Here is a 14,568-nt window from a genome sequence, read left to right on the forward strand (position 1 = left end):
TTCAGAAGCATGCTGCCTCCACAGAACGATCATCAGCGCTCGAAATTCACCAGGCACCTGGTGCATTTTGCACCTGGCTATTGGCCACTTGCGACCAAGTGAAGATGTTTGGTTGCTAGGATGGCGCCTGACGTCTCCACCATCTGGAGTTGCACGCCTGGGGATCCTTGGGTCTTGACTGTTTTCAGATACTGACAACACATCCTGTAGAATTCTATTTGTTATATTTGATCAGAAAGAATTTCAGAAGCCAAAAAGTCGTATTGAAAAATACAACTTTCGAGATGTCTGGCCCAAAAATGACAACTAGGCATTCCGTTTTGGCAACTGCAACCCTGGTTTAATGAGCCATTTGGCGCCTAGCTAATATATCTGAGTTTCTAACACTGAGTAGCTTGGCCAGTGTTCCTCAGAAGAGGAACTGTATGGAAGCAGAATGGCCCTTTTCTCTACAGTACTGAACTGGACTCGCTTGCTTGAGTCATCTGGATCTAGTTGCTTTGCAGATGCCTTGGTATGCCATTTGTGGCCTGGATTATGGGAGTCAAATCTTGGGGCGGAGGGGGTGGCGTTGATGCCCATAGGCATCCTGCCTTTGGACCAAGCTTACAGGTCTCTTTCGTCCCTTGTGATTCAACGAAGTAACCTCAAACTCTCTTTAAATTTCACACCCACTCAAATTCCCAGGCATTCCTAGTACAGGAAAAGAGACATGAGCTTCAAACTAGCGCTGCTCTGTGATGAAAATGAAGTGCACACAAGACCACGTATTTCAGCGCTTGCAGGTTTCGCAGCAATGCAATGTCAGATCCTGTGTGTGTAAATGCACAGCTGGGGTCGGAGGAGAAGGAGAATAATCCCATTTGTTGGGAAAGTCATTTTTCAAAGTAGGCTGAATTTTAACTTCCGGGTTGCGTAACCTGTCATTCATGAAAGGGTTAAGTGGACTGTACCCTTCCTTTTTGAGGAGCCAAGAGATGGCAAGGATACTGTTTATTAACAGAAGAGAGGAACTCAGCCAGGTAGCTGTAGGGGGAAATGCAGTTTAAAAGCAGCAGTTGGGATGGATGTTTGTATAAACAGGGAGGGTCCCCGACTGTTTCAGACTTTTAAAAATAAAAGTTACCAGGAGCCTGCCTAAAGGAGGGAAGAGAAGATACTTCAACAGCACAATGTTATGCATTCTCTCATCTTGTGCGCACCATATGAGACACACACTTAAACCACAGGGATCCCACAAAAGAACCCCGGGAAATGAAGTTTGCGAAGTGTGTTGGGAATTGTAACTCTGAGCAGAAACTACAGTTCTCTGGATTCTGTTATGGAAGCTTTCTGCTTACTTGTTTCCAGGTAAGGATGCCCAGGCCAAGGAAGGAATGGGAAAAAAACAGGGAGCAGCTTTTCTTCCCACCAACTGACTTGTGGAACTCCTTGCCACAAAATAACAGCCAAGCCAAGAGCTCCGCTTGCTTTTAAAACAAAACAGAACCCAAACGCAGATATAAGCACCAACAGCCTCAGACTGGGCTCCCTATTATAACCCAGGGTTGAGCTGTGGAAGGGAGAGGCATCTGTGCGCACACATGTTTTCTGTTTATTAAAACAAACCCACTCTGCCTTGCAGTTGCAGCCCGTGAGGACAAATAAATATGCAGTTGCAAGCTGCTAAAACGACAAAAACCACAGTGAAGACTTTGGAAAATATTAACAATGGCTCTTCTCTTTGGTCACAGAAGCCCACTTCCAACTGACAGGCACAAAGAGGAACTCCTTCCTTGTGGACAAGTTTGTTTCATTATGACAACTCTGCACTGCACAAATGCAGCCTGCTTTTTCTTTTCTGACAGCTGGCACCTGTGTGAATTCCCTAGCTGGTCTCCAGAGCACAGAGAAATCAGATATAGTTTGAGGCAGTCACGCAGAAATCTTTTTCTTTAATTGCCCCTGTCCTTGCCAACCCAGCACCCTCCAAATGTTGTTGGACTACAACTCTCATCAGCCCCAGGTCTGCACACCAGCTTGCAGTCCAACAACATCTGGAGGGCGCCAGGTTGGCAGAGGCTGCTTTCACACTCTGTGCAACATGACGGCGAGGAATTTTTTTAAAGGAGTTTTCCAGCTCTGGCCTTCCCCCAATCTCAGCTCGCAGTGGGTAGAGAGGTCAAGAAAAGATTCTGTAATCAGCCTGGCCTTTAATCAATGGCATCTATATAAATATACAAATTACAAAATTACAGCGAAGGTGCCTTTTAAACCATCCGTTGACAAATTGCACCAATTAATTTGTTAAAGCTTGCAGGCACAGTCAGAATGGATGGATGTGTGGATAACACAGGATGCTGGAGCAATCATTAAGGAGGAGGAGGGGGCAATTCAAGACACCTCATATGGTGGTAGGGAGAAGACTTAATGCAGCCTTTCAGATGCTTTTGGACTACAACTCCCATTAGTCCCAGCCAGCCATTAGGAAAGGCTGTTTTAACATACGAAGCAAGGGAGATGTCTGTGTGAGGCTCTGGGGGTCCTACTGCAGTAGATAAGGGTAAAGGGACCCCTGACCATTAGGTCCAGTCGTGACCGACTCTGGGGTTGCGGCACTCATCTCGCTTTATTGGCCGAGGGAGCCGGCGTACAGCTTCTGGGTCATGTGGCCAGCATGACTAAGCTGCTTCTGGCAAACCAGAGCAGCGCACGGAAACGCCATTTACCTTCCCGCCGGAGCGGTACCTATTTATCTACTTGCACTTTGACATGTTTTCGAACTGCTAGGTTGGCAGGGGCAGGAACCAAGCAACGGGAGCTCACCCCGTCACGGGGATTCGAACCGTCGACCTTCTGATCAGCAAGTCCTAGGCTCTGTGGTTTAACCCACAGCGCCACCAGCGCCACCCGCGTCCCTACTGCGGTAGATAGGTGGGAACAAACTGGTCCCAGGAAATCACCTGGCCCAGCACTTTTCTTCTTAAGAAAAAAGAAAGAACACAAGCACCAGGCAAAATTTCACCAAGCACTTCATGCGTGAACACGCCCTGCGAGTCTTCAGAATGGGCAGCTTAGCCAAGAAATCCTGTTTCATGCCTGGCCTGTGGGCAGACGGCCTTGCTGGGATATTTTTGTGGCTTTGTGCCACATACCTGCACTTACCCCCCTGCCTGCTGTATTCATTAGTCCAGAATAGGAGGCATTGCACAGCCAAGGAGAGTGGGCTGTCCTTCAACTGGACGCCAAGCCCCACCAAGCCAGGAAGCTCACTGGGTGACTTCAGCCCCGCTCTCCCCCTGCCTAAGCCTACTCCATGGAGTAGATGTGAGGAGGATACAATAAGGAAACCCAAGTATGTTGGAAAGTGAGAGAGGATTCTTTTGCCAGCTTCGGCTAGTATCCCAACTATGACCATTCCTTGACCACATGCACTGCTAATATCAAAGCTGGATTACTGCAAGGCACTCTATGTGGGGCTGCCCTTAAGGTGGGTCCAGAGGCTGCAGCTGCTGCAGATTGCTTAACGCAGCACCCTAAGCCCCAACATGTAATGCCTTTGCTAAACAAATTGCACTGGCTCCCAATATGCCACTGGGCCGAGTTTAATTATTTGCTTTTGGTATACAAAACCTCTATTGCCACAGTACATATATTAAGCCCTTGGAAAACACCTTAACTGCCCTGAATCTCAGCCAGGGAACTATAGTTCTAGGCCAGCCTTCCCCAACCTGGCGCTCTCTAGATGGACTGGACTACAACTCCCATCAGCCTCAGCCAAGGCTGGGGGAGGCTGTTCAGTGCAGAGGGTCCTGTCCTGGTGGCCTGAGTGGGGGATTGAGCCTGTGCACCAGCAATACAGCTCCAGGCGGTGCCCTGCCCTCCCTGCACGAAGCTAAACATAACACCAGTACATGTGGGTGGAGGGAGGCAGGGAGATGTGACATCTAAATCGCTTTCAAACTGGTTTGAATTTCAGCATAGAGGCCCTTACATATTTGTGGAGCCAAGGCCCTTTGCGATGATCCCTCTTGGGTGCCTAGAGCAACAGGTGTCTGGTCTTGGCTGACCCACAGTGGTGGGGTCTGGTTCACAAAGGGAAAAAACAAACAGAGTTGAGCATAGATTTTTCAACACCTGGAAGGCCCAGCTCCATCCGGGAAAATCCACACCCCAACCTGTAAAAAGGGAGCAAGAGGGGCATGCCTTGCAGAGTATCCTGCAAACTAGATGCAATATACAGAAAGGAGGAACAGAAGCAATTAGAAGGGGCAAAGCAGCTGCCCTTTCCTTAGCAGTGCTGGTGACAAGCTGAATGGTGTGCAAGGATCCGAGTTCGGTTCAAGGTTGAACAGCAAACCAAGGTTGCTGTCAGCAAGCTCAGCCAGACCGTCACTCTGCAAGCAGGCAAAGTTGTTGCCTAGGGAAGCAGCACATGGCAACATCAGCAGCAGGGAAGCAGCAGATGGTCCAAGACGTGCAGGATCCCTTGCAATGCTGCAGAGCGTGCCAGGCATGCAACCTTTGGATTGCACAAGTGGTGATGTGCAATCCTGGCACAGAGAAAGACCTGGGTTCAATCCCAGTTAAAAAGGATCCAAGGTCCAGGACAGGGAAAGAGCCAGCACTTCTGAGGGCAGACAATTTTGGGCTAAATGGCAGAGTGGTCTGACTAAGGGCTTATCCACACTTCCTCTTGTCCCGCTGCTTTCCTCTGGGAAAAACAACTCTTTAGTGCTCAATTGGAGCAAACAGCCATTGGGTTTCTGCAGATTGTTGTTGTTGTGAGCTTAAGGGCAGGCTTTCCTTGGGAAAGGAGCAGAGCAAGGGGAACACCACTCAGACCCATACTTTCTAGGCATAGGACAAGAGGAAGTGTCAATAATACGCTCTCATTAAATGTATATCCTGGGAAGGGATGCTACTTTTGCAGTGAGTCAATCCTAGGTCCATTCAATGTGGGCCAAATTGATTTCTCTTCCCTTCCATACATTTCAGACACATCTCTTAGTGTGGATACATACCTAGTTCCTGTCTTGCCAGACAGAAGACTGAGAACAGAAGAGATATCAAATCAAGGAGCGGGAACAGAAATGTACGCACTAGCATCATTTCAAGAGCAGAAAAGTCAGCATGGAGCCGAAATTCTCTCTCTGCCAACCTTTCCCAACCTGGTTCCCTCCAGACGTTTCAGACTCTCATCAGCCTCATCCAGCATAGTCATAAAATGCTAGGGGCTGGTGAGAGGTGAGAGTTGTAGTCTGAAAGATCTGGAGGGCACCAGGTTGGGGAAGGCTGGTCTACAGCCTCAGCTGGAAACTTAATGGTCCTCTTGCCATCTGGGCCATCAGCTGCCTCCTGCTGTAACTGCTGGCAGTGGCCAGCCTGACCGCCATCCACATGGGGCAGATCCAGTCCCCACCTGAGCATAGGCAGCTTCAGCCATGCTGCCCAATAGTGGAATGCGCTGCAGCACCCCAAATTACATGAAAGAAACTAGTAAAAACCTAATAATAACCATCTCAATTTTTATAGGTCTTTCACTCTACTGTCAGAAGGCGCTATAAACCAGTCCCCAAGTTCCTGCCCAGCTGGAATTGCACCGGAAGGCCTTGCCACCCACCACAACACAGAACGTGACCAACCCAAGGCCACGTGGCTGGCAGTCACCATTGCCCTGCGAAGCTCATCTCCTAACTAGGCCATGGCAGCTTCTGAGCCCTGCCTGGTAGGAGGTGAGCAGCTTCAGCAGCCGGAGCTGAAAGGGTTGAACAGGGTGTGGCTCTTCCGCGTTATGCTTCTTGAAACCAGAGAGTATGTTGTGATGACAGACTTTGGTGATTTCATCCAGCAGCAGCAGCTCATGGGAATCGTAACAAGCCATCTTGCGTGGCTGAAAGAGGGCAAGGAAAGAACCCCGATGGCTGTGTCCCTCTCGCCTACGTAATCCTAAATATTTCCACCGGCAGATCCTTCTGCCCACAAGTTTCAAGCACTTTTGGTTGTTCAGGAGGCACCCAATTTGAACCTTGTTTTCAAGCAGTTGTCCCTCTTTATTTTTCATCTAACAGATTTGTAGACCACTTTTCAGGAATCCACCCTTCCCCACACACACAAAATGGCTTGTGAAAAAATATAAGCCAAAATAAAATCAAAAATACAATACTAAAATCAACTAAAACCAACATTTGTTTCAGGGCACTACTAAAAATAACTTTGGCCTTTTCTTTTCTTTTCTTTTCTTTCTTTCTTTCTTTCTTTCTTTCTTTCTTTCTTTCTTTCTTTCTTCTTCTTCTTTTTTTTTTCCTGCATTTCCTTGCCAAGAGGTCCAACAGTTCTAGAGACCATTTGTGGTCATATTGACCTTTAAAACCTCTCTAAGCCTGGGGTCTGTAGGATCCCCTCCTTTCACATGTGCCACTGAGCCAGTAAATAACAGCTTCAGGATCACAGCCTTGAGTTCCATCGCTTCAGGAGGCCAGGTCAGTCTCAGGAAGCATTTCTTCCAGTGGCCTCAGGGCTTTGGAATGGTCTCCCAGAGGCTGATGTATGGAAAGGTACATATTTTGAGAAACTAGTGTGGTTATTTGCCCCCACCTAGAACAGCCATGATTCTGAATTTGTGGCCGGTGCAACATACAGCCCTGCTCCCCATTGCAAAGCTATGCTCCAGTCACTTACTCTATCCAAACCAACAGTCTAACCACTGGAGCAGCATCCCTCTGTCCCACCAAAGAGGTATGCTTACATCTTCAAAGATGCAAGAAGAGCCTGGATGAGGCCGTAGCCCAGGCATAGGCAAACTCAGCCCTCCAGATGTTTTGGGACTACAACTCCCATCATCCCTCGCTAACAGGTCATGGATGATGGGAGTTGTAGTCTCAAAACATCTGGAGGGCCGAGTTTGCCTATGCCTGCCCTAGCCCTATCCAGCCCAGCATCCTTTTTCCACAGTGGCCAACCAGATGCTTCTGCTTTTATGAAGGAACTGATCAATAAGTAATCCCTGAATCTGCAGGATATTCTGGCTTCACTTCTAAGTATTAGGCAGGTGGCGTATTGCCTTTCTTTTTTACCAACAGTCTGCAATTAAATAAACCAAAGTGTCAATAGTACTCTCCTCTCCCCCAGAATCTGAAAAACAAAACTTGCCCTGCACAAAAGCTGCTCCAACTTGTGATTGCCTGCTAGAGATACCCATGTGAAGCAGAGTGCACATCAAATTATAAATTGCAATATAAGGGTTATAGTCAGCCTAGTCCTTACATTGCAGGGGGGAGACAGTCAGGCAGGGGGCTGGATGCCTTAAGTCATAGAATCATAGCTGGAAGGGTTCTATGAACCCTGAGGGTCATTGAATCATAGACTCATAGAATTGTAGAATCGGAAGGGATCCTGAGGATCTAGTCCAACCCCTTGCAATGCAGGAATCCTGCCCACAGCTATCCCTGGGTAGACTCGAACCACCAACCTATAGACCCACAAGCAGAGACATAAGCTGTTTTCCCTAGTATTAGACCAATCTGATCCCCTCCAGATGTTTTGGATTACAGCTCACATAGCCTGTGGCAGATAAAAATGAAACATCTGGAGGGCACCAGGTTGGGGAAGGCTGGATTAGACTCAGGATCAGAGTGAAATTCATGGGTCCCTCTTCAAGGTAGGACTGGGGGGGGGGAACCAATGTTTTCTGCACTGTCTGGACAGTGAGCCCCTTCAGCATGCTTCCCTGTTACTCTAAGCCCTCCAGTGCCCATGTACAAATATTGAAGAGGGCACCGGCTGTAAAGAAATGAGAGGTCTGTACATGTGCATTTGCTATCATGCAATAGCACTGAATCTTAAGGGCTGTGACTTCTCTGGCCTTTTCTTGGGGGAAACTCTAGCAAAAGTGCTGAGAATTGATATTTGGAAATTGTGCCTGTAAGAGGGTAGAGAAGCAGAACCCAGAAGAAGAGGCAGAGGCAGGAATTGTGTGGATGGGTGGTGAACTGCCATAGAAAGCGAAACTGAAGCCAACTCACTTTGAGGTTTCTAAGCTGATCCAGAGAAAAGTACACCTGTCTTGAGAAGGTCAAACGCACATCGGGGCAAGTCTGCACGTCATGGTAAGCCCTGGTGTATGGCTTATTGGGATCAAGCAGGCGGATGGTGTCCACTGCCCAATCCCTCCTTCCAATCACAAGCAAGAGCAACAGGCAGGAAGTCCTGGTGTGGTGTTACTTCCCAACAGAGTAAGACTGTGGTTTCTGTCTCCCCAAAGCAGCTTTCTTGGGACCCCAGATGTTGCTGGACTTCAACTCCCATAAAATTATCTTATTTATTTTTTATTTAACAAAATTTATATACTGACTGATCATAACAAAACCTCTGAGGGGTCCTAGTCTGACACTCTAACCACTACACTACACTACAACGCAGCTGAACCCCAAGACACCAAAAGCCAAGGTATGTTCTGAAGGCAGCACCACCTTGCTGAAGTCTATCAGGTCTAGGTCTGGTCAGTGCCTGGATGGGAGACTGCCTGGGAACCCCATGTGCATATCAATGTAAGCTCTGCGGTGGGAGAAAGGCAGGATATGCATCTTAAGAAAAATAAATACTTGCAGTATTGCTATATTCAAATGAGGCCATTCATTCCCACCATGCTCACTGCCAACGAGAAGATCTGGCTTTCAAGAGGGTCTCCTCAAGAGAGCTCTTGGGAGCTGATGGAGACCTGTCAGAGGAAACTGCTGCTCACCTATGTTACTGTCCTGGAACGTTTTTACTCTTTGATTTACGAGGATCTGATGTGTGCTGTTTTTATATATTGTAGTGAGTTGCCTCAAGCACAAGAGAGACAGGAGCCATAAAAAGATAAATTTAAGGCACTTAAAGTTACTATCTGCCTTTTCTAGGGGATGTTCACAAAAGTATCTCATTTCAGACTTTTCCTCAGTAAAGCCTCATGGATCCCACACACAAATGTCAGATTCCCAAATTCTTGCAAATACAACCAGAAGACAAGGGAAGAAACTGATCCTGGTCCTCTCAAGGTAACTTATTGTGTATTTTGAAAACAGCAATCAGATTCTCCTCTCAAGAGACTTATATTCTTCAAACTGAAGCAGCAACTGGGGTCCTAGGAGCTGAGCCAAAACAGCAAAGGGTGCCCATCACTTGTAAGCTTCCTGGGGCAGGGAGGAAGGGGGCATCTGGCTGCCCACTACTGGGAACATAAAGCTGCACTAGCTGGACTTTTGGCCTGACCTAGCAAGCCATCGCTTCTGCACTGCAGCCTTTCCCCATATTCTCCAGACCTCTGGTCATGGTAGATTCTCTTCTTTGGATTCTTTCCAGCTTCTCTCATGCCATTCTTGAGAGTTCAACAATGAGTATTCAGCTCAGTTCTGCATTCAGAGTTGAACATGGTACCCTGGTGCCAAGTGGAGGGGGACCAGGAGAGGACTTCCATGTCTCACTCATGTTCCACACCAAGATGGTGCCTGTTTGCTTTGGAAAGGTGCTATAGCTCTGATTCGTGATCACCTTGTCCCTTGGGCTGCCCTGCCAGGGTTGAAAAGCACAAGCGCACCTGGACAAGGGGACAAAGGAGCAAGCAGCTCAAGGGCCAAGGCAGGTTGGACTCCTGCATTTTAGGGGGTTGGACTAGATGCTCCTTGGGGGACTCTTCCAAGTTCCAACTCTACAATTCTATGATTCTGTGAAAAGACTGGCATCTGGAGCAGGGGATGGGCAGCGCTGGAAATGGAATGGGCAGATAGTAGCGAAAGTTCACACTGAGAGCACATCGCAGGTCTCTTAACATGAGCAGACTACCACTACAAGAAAAGCAGTGTGGTTGGGGCTGAGTAAAACAAAGGACCACCAAGACAAGGCCAGAGTTCCTCTGAACCAAGCCGGTATCAAGAGAAGCTTCTGGGTCGATGGGTCTAAAAAGTAGCTGCCCATCGCTCTTTGGCCAAAAGGCTTCCTGAGCTCTTTAGAATGCCAAATGCCACATCTGCCAGAGTGCCAGGACAAAAACAACGTCCAGCTGCTTATGATGTCATGGACACAGGGCAATCAGCATGCAGAGTTTGGCAAGGTCACAATTAGGCATGCCTCCCTGGGTCAGCACCACAGGTACACACCCATTTCCCAAAAGGTTTTCTTCTGATTCTAAAGGGTGGTGATGGCAGCAGCCCAGAGGATGCCCCCCCCTCCCCATCCTCAGAACAGTGGAGTCTCCTTTCACTTGCTTAAATGCTCCATTGGGACATTGCTTTAGGTTTATCAGTGTTGTTATTATTACTATTTATGCCACTTGTGGCATCTGTGACACAGATTGGCTACCCAGGGATCTGGTTCACTCCAACTCAGCACAGGCATGTTCACAAAGACCAACCATGGCAACACATCGTGTGGAGTTTTTCTGCACCTCTTCACTCCACATCAAAGTAAACTGGGAAGGAGGTACTTCCAACAACAGTACAGCAGCCTCCTTCCTTTGTTTCCCACCAACTTGGGTGTACATCACAGTGTGCACAGGGGAGAAACCGTTTGGATGTATGGAGAGAGGAAAGAGCTTCGCCGATAGTGGAAACCTTAGAAAACATCAACAAACATGCACAGGGGAGAAACTATGTTGAGATTCCTGCATTGCAGGGAGTTGGACTAGATGACCCTTCCAACTCTACAATTCTATTATTCTAAAAAAACCCAAAAAAACCCCATAGTGGAGACAGGCTCAGGGTGGGGCCAGAGCCGCAGTTCAGCTTGTGCAAAACAGTGGTGCGGACTGGGGAAGCATCTGGAGCTGCTCCAGATTTCTCTCAGGATCTCTGACCTCATGAGTCAGAGGGAGAAGGAACATGCCCACTGAACCAGCAACAGCCTTGGGTAGAAATGGAATTTGCAATGGGGGGAGTAGGTGGGGGCGGGTAGGAAGGAGAGGCCCACACCTCTCACTGCTAGAAAGAACGAGCTGGCTGCAATTGCCTGAGCCCCAGAAGAAGCAAATGCAGCTCTCTCCCTGCAAATACACACACAGGTTACCCAAAACTAGGACCTGCTGCACTCCGTGCTGACAGAAAGACACGTTTGCTGCTGAAGAGGAAAGTCAAAATGATGACCCACAGCTCCAAACAGGCACTCTTTAAAATAACAAGATGGAGATGGGGACAGGAAAATCCCCCTGGGAGGTAGCACAGGGGGCCACGTCTCAGATTGTTTTGTGCCATGCTGCAGATTCCATGCCCCTTTCCTCCTTCTTCTGAACTTAAAAACACACACATTTCCTCTCAGTCATGGTGCTGAGTGCCATGCAGGTGAGAGCCCAGCCACTGGCCATCTTAACTTGCCCAGGGGCACTCTGCACATTTATGCAACTTTGTGCCCTGAGCCTGTGCCCCAGCCCTCGAAGCGCCACCCACACCTGTTTCAAGCAAGGCAAGGAGGGAATGGGTTAAGTTGGCATGAGGAAGTAAGTCAAGGAATGGCGGAAGGCTGGTCGGAATGGCGTTATAAAGGCTTGCCTGGGGATTTGTTGGCAGCCCACTCAGCCATGGGCTATAAATGGGGCCTGGTTTCAGTAAGGTGGGGCAGAGTCATGGATCATGTGAAGGATTGATAAAGCAGGACAAATGTCTCAGGAAGGGAAAGCAACTTTAGGCAACTTGGGCTTCACCTTGGAATCGACTTTCAGTTACAAGGAGCGGACTTGGAATGGGCCACATATTCACTGTAACACTGTTCACGTGCAGAGCTAAAGCAGTTGAACCCAGCTCTATTCTCTAAGTACAACCTTTGGCAAAAATTCAGAGCTTCGTCTAGGCCAGGAAATCACAGGGGCCGAGTCCAAGTTAGCACGCGATTTCCGTCCCACGGCGTATCCCTTGAGCATGCGGAAATATTCATAAAACAGAGTCTAGCTAACCATGTGCAGAGCGCCTTCCCGCCGCCACCGTGGAAGCAGGCCAGGTCTTGGCTCGGGCTGGCACTCACTCCAGCTCCACCCTGGCAAGTGTGAAGCAAGACCACGGGAAGACCCGTTAAGCATGTGCAGAGCGCTCTCCAGACCCCTCCCGCCCCGCAGCTGGGATCCGGCTAGCGACCCCAGCTGCTGACGCGCCTTACCTTTGCCCTTGTGGCGCTCGTCGTGCTTCTTGCCCTCCGCAGGGGGCGCGCCAGGAGGGCCCTTCGGCTTCTTCTTCCGCCTGCCCCGCAGCCAGCTGAAGGCCCTGCGCAGGCTAGACGAGCCGGACTTGGGCTTCTTCTTCTTGGGGGGTGAGGCGGCGGGGGAACCGCCTCCATTCTCCGCGGGGATCCAGGTGTCCTCGGCGAGCGCCGCCGCAGGTGCGCTCTTCCCGGACATCTCCCTGGCGGGCGGCCAAACGTGCAGAGGACGCGGGGGGCGCACGACGGCCCCGCCGCGGCCGCCGCTTGCTTTCCGGGGGTCACTGGCGGCGGGGAGCCGGTGCCGCCGCCGGGCTGGCCATGGGAGGCCCCCGCTTCGCTACACAGGACGCCCTGCCTCTTTCTCGCCTCCGGAGGGGGGCCCAGCGGCTGCGCCCCGCGCTCCCGCGCCAAAGTTTCCCGGACGCGCCGCTTCTCCCGCTCTCGGGCCCCGGGGAGCCTCTCACGGCTCCGCCGCGCCCCGATGCCCGCCCCTCGTGCGCGCGTCCCCCGCTCGGCAAGGCGCAAAGGCAGCCGCCGCCGGGGAAAGTTTCTCCCGGACGGGAGGGCGTGTGGGGTGGCCGGGCGGGGCCTGCCGAGCGCGCCGGGGTGTGGAGAGGCTCCCCCCCTCCTCCGACACTCCGCCTCCGCGCCGCGCTCGTTGCAGCTCGCCGCCGCCGCTCCCGTCTCCAGCTCGGGGACACACGCGCCTTGGCGAGGATGGGGGCCCTCCCTTGTCTAGGTGAGTAAGAGAGGGAGACCCGAGAGGTTTGGACCTGGCAAAGGGCGTGGGGTATGCGGGGGGCTGGCCGGGCTTCTGCCTGAAAGGAGATCCCACGCTTCCATTAAGTCCCGGGACCTATTTTCCATACCAGAGTCTTAGCCTCTGCCTATGAGGAGTTTCCACGCCATTCAGCCCCGGAGTCTATTTTCCATACCAGAGTCCGGCTCTTAGATTCTGTAGGAATCAAGACGAAAGTGCAGTTGAGCATGTGCAGAGGTAAGCCCTGAGTTTTCACCGCAGTTCTAAAATGTTCCTAAAGATATCTGTCGTCTTAGACTAAAAGTTCTACTTTTTTGGCCTGTACTGTAATTAGAATACTGGGCACCCTCCATGGAAACTCTCTCTAATCCTGCACACACACCTCTGATGCAGCCAATTTGCTGCAAATTCCATGCTAGATGTCTGTAGCACCATCACAAAATAAAGGGGGGATTTCACAAAGTAATATTTCTGGTGATCACCAATGACCCAGGGACCCTTAAGGCACCCCAAGAGGAAATGATCCAAACTCTGCCTGCTCTGTTGCTGTGCCATTTGACTCCCATGTGCTCTAATTCCTCCATCAAAATGGTTGGATCCAGAAACATCTTATCTAGGGACACATAATGGGCCCACCTTGTGCTAGTGGAAACCATTTGTCCTCCTCATGCTTCCAACTACCATGCCAATTCCTTCTGGGTATGAAAGGAAAGCCCAGATAGCCAGTGACTGGCATAAGACTGCAGCTACTAGAGCCAATGTCTGTTCACCAGAAGAGAATGATGTGTGCCTGCCAGGGCCAGGTGTGCAGAAATGGCATCCTAGCCCATGAGGGGTCAACCTGTGGCACAGAGAGCGTAAAGGGGCACCAGCTTGGCTGGGACATAGTCTTTCCAGTCCTGCACTGCTGGTGCCTGTTTCTCATCTGGTCAATATGCAGGGGGTGCCTGTGTGCTGTGGGGAGCACTCTGTCTCCATCCCATGGGCAAGACTGGTAGAAAGACTGGCCCCTGTGGAGCAGAGCTGGTCTGTTAATCACAGGCAGCTGCACATGCCTTCAGTTGCAAAAGCTAAAGGGGCCATGAGTTAAACTGTTATGGCTCCAACCAAGGTGTCCTTAGGCTTGTGATCCTGACTCAAGCAGGGAAGTGGGCTAGATGGTATACCATACCCCAAAAAAACATTGATGATTCTGTTATCTTTAACAAAGAATTCCTACCACCCTCAGCAAGCAACAACTCTCTACGTTCTTTGAAGAAAACCATGGACTTTGGACCACTCCTTTAGTTGTCTACAGTAGTCATGCCCTCCCTTTCCCACTCCTGTTCTTTGTCTAATCATTCAGGATAAAAAAATAAAATAGAACAGCTCCATTAAGCCAACTGGGTTATCTGTCTTTTTTGTGAACCCATCTATGGGGCTCACCACTCCTATCCTATTCTAAATCCACCTTTCCAGGTCAGACTTGCAGCTGCTCTTATCATGCTAACCACCCTGTGTGTTACACTTGCCTGATTCCAAGTCAGGCTATTGGTCTGCCTAGGTCAGTATTGTCATTTTATTGACACTGGCTGGCAGTGCTTTCGTTCCAGAGTCTCAGGCATGGCTCCTTCCCAGCCCTATTTGGAGATACAAGGGAATGAATCTGGGAGCTTCTACATGCAGAT

General features: G+C 50.0%; 2 protein-coding genes across 2 annotated transcripts in view; one reads left to right on the forward strand and one right to left on the reverse strand.

The window, feature by feature from the left end:
• Window positions 1-12,658, reverse strand: part of NHSL3 (NHS like 3) — a 53,200-nt gene extending 40,542 nt beyond the window's left edge. The window contains exon 1 of the mRNA XM_081019670.1: window positions 12,100-12,658. Coding sequence (XP_080875796.1) covers window positions 12,100-12,337 — 238 coding nt within the window. The 5' untranslated portion in view covers window positions 12,338-12,658. The remainder of the gene's footprint in view (window positions 1-12,099) is intronic.
• Window positions 1-14,568, forward strand: part of FNDC5 (fibronectin type III domain containing 5) — a 193,438-nt gene that overhangs the window by 107,392 nt on the left and 71,478 nt on the right. The gene's annotated exons all lie outside the window — the stretch shown is intronic.

This window comes from Podarcis pityusensis (genome assembly GCF_964106645.2).
Source record: "Podarcis pityusensis genome assembly, chromosome: 8".
In the NCBI taxonomy this organism is placed as follows: domain Eukaryota; kingdom Metazoa; phylum Chordata; class Lepidosauria; order Squamata; family Lacertidae; genus Podarcis; species Podarcis pityusensis.